This window comes from Verticillium alfalfae, genomic scaffold, assembly GCF_000150825.1.
Source record: "Verticillium alfalfae VaMs.102 supercont1.13 genomic scaffold, whole genome shotgun sequence".
NCBI classification, from domain to species: domain Eukaryota; kingdom Fungi; phylum Ascomycota; class Sordariomycetes; order Glomerellales; family Plectosphaerellaceae; genus Verticillium; species Verticillium alfalfae.
In genome coordinates this window covers 766,859-772,293 of record NW_003315026.1, presented here as the reverse complement: position 1 = coordinate 772,293, position 5,435 = coordinate 766,859, and the positions used below count along the sequence as shown (strand labels likewise).

The following is a 5,435-nucleotide window of genomic DNA, read 5'->3' as shown; positions in this document are numbered from 1 at the left end:
GCAAGTGCTTCGATGAGCTGCTGACGCTGGTGCAGCAAGAGTTCGGGCCTCGCCGAGTTGCTCTGACTGAGTTGTCGGACGACATGCTCATGTTGGAGGGGGTGGCAGGTGCTGTTGGTGGGAGGGAGACAGCTTGATTCGGTAGTGAGAGAGGCTCGCCGGAGAGGCCCATGTGTGACTGTGTGGCGGTTTGGCCGGAGTCTGGGGATTGCCGCTTCGTGTGGTGCGCCCGTCGCCGACGTAAAGAAGAAGCGCGGGGGTGTCGGGCGACAATATATGCAGTGTCTTGGCTTCCTCTAGGAGAGGGGCGTCCAACAAACAGTTGTGGTGGTGTGTGCGCAGTCGACGTCACGCCGGTGAAGCTAGACGAACGGGGTTCCTTGAAGGATCAGGGTCTTGTCGTTGCTAATGTGGCGCAAGAGGTGGGTATTGAAGAAAGGGTGGGTTCTAAACGGAGAGATTTATCATTTTCTCTCGAGCCAAGTGTGATGATGAGTTTGTAGGGATGGGGACGGGCAAGATAGAAGGAAGTGGAAGTGATCCAAGCTGGTTGGAAGAAAGACGGACAGAGAGAAGAAGATTTCAATTGGGGGGTGGGAGTGAGACGGGGAGACGAGATAGGAACAGGAGGAGAAGAAACAACCTAAATGGTCACGAAGCTGGCTTCAAGTCAAGCCCGGATCAGGTCAGACCAGGTCGCGATGTTTGTACCTGGTTGTGGAACTCGTGGACTCGTCTGGAGTCAGACAGCCAGAAAGATCTGGCTGGCTACAACCACACAGAGCGAGAAGTGGGGTGGACCCTTGGTTGACAAGTGCACCGTCAATCACCCCTCACCACCCCTTCGCTTTTGCTTGCCTCCTTCCTGCTCCCTCCCCCCCCCCACCAACATCCAAATTTTCAGGGTCGCAGCAAAAAGCCGATTTTACTGAATCGGTTTTCTCGACGGATAACCCTGGAGCGGCCCCCTCTCTGACCCGCTCCTCTGATGTGAGTGGTGGGTGCCATGGCCAGCTGCGGAGCATGCAAGCCTATGACATCATCAGCCAACCCCACCTTGTGCCAGAGGACCAAGCCAAGAGCACCCTGGCCTGGCCCTGTGTCGTTTGCCATGCCCCAGCGCGCCTGAACGACGCCCAGGGCACTTGGTCCGTTCAGGTAGCTCCAGGGCTGGAAGGAGCCAGGAGGAGCCAGCAGGGAGGCAGTCGTAGAGGCCAGTAGGGACCCGGTACCACCCACCCCCGCCAGCTCCCTACCGTGTCCTCCTTATTGCACTTGCACCTGCACCACACGACTACAGGACCCTGCCTGCCTGTAAAAGCTGGTTGGCCTTTCACTCCCGCCCACCAAGATGGAATGGAATGACCCAACGTGTTTCCTTTTGCAGGTCTATTTTGCAAGTCCCTTCGACAGGATTGTCCAACCAGAAGGGCCAGAATGGGTTCATTGCGAGTCAGCCTTAATGTCTCACAGACGGTAGAGACCTGATCGCTGGGCCTACCCAACCTTAATACTTGTAGACGTACGTAACCGTGCTGAGGTGATAGATGACAGAGAGACGCACGTACGCACTACGAGCCGTCTGGGGTCTCAACGACGTCATCGTCACAAGTACCTCCTTCTGCCCGTTGAACTATGCGAAACTTCTTCGGGCGTCGCGCATGGGGCTTGAGCCTCGGCGATCTCTGACTTGCCAACCCGCACAATGGATCGAGACCCTGGAGCACATACTTCCATATCCAGCGTCGAGCCGCAATGGCAGCCGGCCAATTCCTCGAGCTTCCCACGTGCAGCCACCAGCTTATTAGAAAATCCCTGGAAGCCCTGAGCCCAGAGAAGATGCACAGGATCGAAAAGCGTCTCCCCCTCTGCCGTTACTGCCAGGGCTGGCAGGGCACCCCCGACGCTCGCTGTTGGATGGGTGAGATGGCGAGGATCAGGCAGCTATGGATCCAGCTGCACCACGGCGGCCTCGAACCTCGTGCAAGCTTTCGGGACGCTCTTCAACCCGTCCCCTTATCGCAGTCGATCTCGGCCCGCTCGCAAAAAATGCAAGGCCCGAAAGGCGAAGACGCGCAAAGTCTCAGGCCTACTTTGCAGCACCTCAATGGGCCCTTGTCATCCAGGGGGGCTGGGAGCGACAGGGGCGTGATAGTGAAGACTGTGGCGTGCCCATCTCCCGCTTCTGACGTTCCCATTGATCGTTGACTTGGACCCTCATGTCGTGCTTCACTCGGCAGGTTCGGGGAGTGGGCTGATACAGCACAGTGGGCAGGCCGGTTGGATGGCGGCAGGTAGACGGCAGGTCAGTCATCAAGCAACATTTCGCCGTGGGCGCTATTGGGCATCTTATCCAACGGACAGGTCCCTATGATTTCGGTTCATTGGCCCTTTAGCCTTTCCGACGGCGAGATAAGCGAGGCGAGGTATTGTGGACGGAGCCTGTACCTGCTTCCACCCGGAGCAGCAAGTGACGGACACAAAAGAGGCCCTCAGGCACAAGCATAAGAAGAGAGTGGGCGGGGTCGGGAGACGTTGGCGGATGGCATCAGGCGCGAATGGACCACCCATGATAGGTACGGTACCTTTTGGAGGGGCAGAAACCTGCAAGTGCTGTGTTGATTGATTGATTGATTGCTTGTGCTCTCACCACTTTACTTCGTACCTTTCGGCGTACCTTACGGCCAGCACGCCCGCCAGGGAAGTCCAAGACACCGCCAACCACCCCACCTCGGAACCCCCTCTACGAATAGCTGTCAGTATCAAGCCATTTTGATTTGCACGAGCCACAAAATCCCGCGCCCGCGCCCGTCAGTCGTCAGTCGTCACTCCTACCTCATCTCATATTGGCCACCCCTCTCCGCTGTTACCAGTGACTTTGAGCACCCACCACCGAGTGCACCTGCACCTGCACCTGCACCTGCACACACCACCACAACCACCCCACCCGTTTTCCATCGTCACTTCCCACCTAAATTGTTGTTTCCTCAGGACGTTCCTCTGTTTGATACTCACTTGCACTCCAATTCTTCCTCTCTCCGCCGTCACTCTTCCTTTGGTCACCTCAGCGCCTCAGCTACCGTCGCACAACCGCTCCCCAGGTCTCTCTCCTCACCGACTCACCACTGAACCTCTGTTTCTCTTCGTGGTGGCAGACCTTTTCTGTAACCCCACGTCACCGTCCAACTCCCGTTGGCCGTCACCCATCCGTACCCCGCCACACACCCATCACCGGTAAACGACCATCCAACCCAAAAAATCATGGGCAAGCAAGCCAATCTCTACGCCTTCCCCGATGTCGGCGCCCTCGCACCCGCTCTACGGTCCTACGTGATCCAGGCGCAAAACGCTGGCCTCAATCGTCATGACGTCTTCAAGGTGGCTGTCTCGGGCGGCTCTCTGCCCAAGACCCTTGCGCAGGCCCTCCTCGCTCCATCCAGCGGCTCTGACGATGTCGTCGAGTTCTCCAAGTGGGAGATCTTCTTCGCTGACGAGCGCGCCGTGCCCCTCGACCACGAAGATTCCAACTACGCCCTCCTCAAGTCGGAGCTCCTCGACAAGATCCCCACCGACCAGGGCCAGCCCAAGGTGCACCCCATCGACGTCACGCACCTCGATGACACCCAAGAGCTCGCCGATCAATACGAGCAGACCCTCGTCACGAGCTTCGCCTCGCGCGACAGCGTTCGCCTCCCCATCTTTGACCTCCTGCTCCTCGGCTGCGGGCCCGACGGCCACACCTGCTCGCTGTTCCCCGGTCACGATCTCCTGCGCGAAACCTCTGCCTGGGTATCTCCCATCGAGGACTCCCCGAAGCCCCCTCCGAAGCGCGTCACCCTGACCCTGCCCGTCGTCACCCACGCCGTCAAGGTCGCTTTTGTTGCCACTGCGGTGCAAGAAGAAGATTATGAAGCAAATCTTCGACGAGAACAGCGGTCTGCCCTTGCACCCTCGTCAACGAGGGCGCCGGCGATCGCGCCAGCTGGTTCGTCGACAATGCCGCCGTCGAGGGCGTTGCCTTCCCGCGGAGAAGCTTCCTGTAGGGTGGACCCTTGGCCCAGGAGGAGACGGGGGGTGGTAAGCACACGCACAAAAAGCAAAACACAGGATACCCACGGGTCCTCCGCCTGGCACTCTCTTCCAGATTGAGGACTCCCGCGGTCGGACGATATTGGACATCTGTCCGGGACAATACGAAAAACCGAAAAACCACAGCAACAATCATAGCACATCACATCACGAGTCATGAACGACGCCCGGGGCTGGAGGACAAGGCCCTACATACAGCACGGCGCAGTAGAATCAGCGGCGCAAATTAGATAGTGGCCATTTGAATAAAGAGCGATTACCTACAAACTCCCTATTCTCCACGCCCGTGGTGCTAGGTGATTCTATTTGCTTCCGTCGTACCGTGACCTACGATGATATCTTTTTTTTCCAGAGGGGATGGGCTATGACAATTCAGCTGGCAAAACTTGAACGTCATTGGATGGAGCAAGGTTTAGGAGCTATGACTGGGACGGGATGATGTCAAAATTTGAGGGGGGGGGGCGGGATATGACTCGGATATAGGGCTGTTAAGAGACGGAGCCCATCAGACGTCATGGCGGAAAGACAGAACAAAGGACGCCCGCCATGGTCAGGTTGCGTCCCCTGTCTTGTTTGCACGTGCAACGCGGATTCGGGGTCGGATTCACAACAGAGCCTGAGATTGTTCGTCCAGCGAAGGAACATTCCCGAACACATGTTCTTCGTCGCTTCGTTTTTTTTGAACTCCCTAAGCAGATAGCGTGATAGCGAAGAAGGTGGAGGAGACCCCGCTCATACGAGAACTATTCCATACGAGAACCTTCTGGGACCATGCAAATTCCTTAGACTGGCAAACCGGCACAATGCGCAAGGGAGACAGAATAGGCCATGCCTGGATGGAGGACGGTGCTCCGTCACTTTTCCAACGTCTTCTCCTTGATGAATAAGGTCGCGGCAAAGGCCAGCACGAGAAAGGCTGTCGTGGGCACCATGGCGCCGACGGTGGCAACGCGGTAACTATTGCGAACCTCGGCGGCGAGCCCCGGCGGCAGCTCGTGAATGTAGTCGAGGCTCTCGCGGACGCGCTCGATGATGCCGTCGGCGCCGGCGCCGAGGCGGGCGGCGAGCTCGTCGCGAAGGACCTGCTGCAGGACGGCGGCACTAACGCTAACGCCAATGCTGCTGCCGAGGGAGCGGAAGAGGTAGCTGCAGGCGACGACGACGGCATTGTCCTCGGTTGCGGCGTTGGACAGGAGGGCGACGAGGGTAGTCGTGATGCCCGAGCCGGCGCCGAGTGAGATGAGGACGAGGCCGGCAACGAGGCCGGGCGTCGATGCGACGTGGGCTGCGACGGCGGTCGGGATGACGGCCAGCAGGAGGAGGCCGACGGAGACGACGGTCAGGAA

The 5,435-nt window shown here is 58.3% G+C and overlaps 2 protein-coding genes across 2 annotated transcripts in view; one reads left to right on the top strand and one right to left on the bottom strand.

The window, feature by feature from the left end:
• VDBG_08854 (conserved hypothetical protein) overlaps positions 1–172 on the bottom strand; it is a gene marked incomplete at both ends in the record, with an annotated part of 1,837 nt that extends 1,665 nt beyond the window's left edge. The window contains one exon of the mRNA XM_003001012.1: positions 68–172. Coding sequence (XP_003001058.1) covers positions 68–172 — 105 coding nt within the window. The remainder of the gene's footprint in view (positions 1–67) is intronic.
• Positions 173–3,261: 3,089 nt separating this feature from the next.
• Positions 3,262–4,149, top strand: VDBG_08853 (6-phosphogluconolactonase; the record flags this gene model as incomplete). Its single annotated transcript, XM_003001011.1, has 1 exon — positions 3,262–4,149. The coding sequence occupies one exon, from the start codon at positions 3,262–3,264 to the stop codon at positions 4,147–4,149; it is 888 nt and encodes a 295-aa protein (XP_003001057.1).
• Between the last annotated feature and the right edge of the window lie 1,286 nt (positions 4,150–5,435).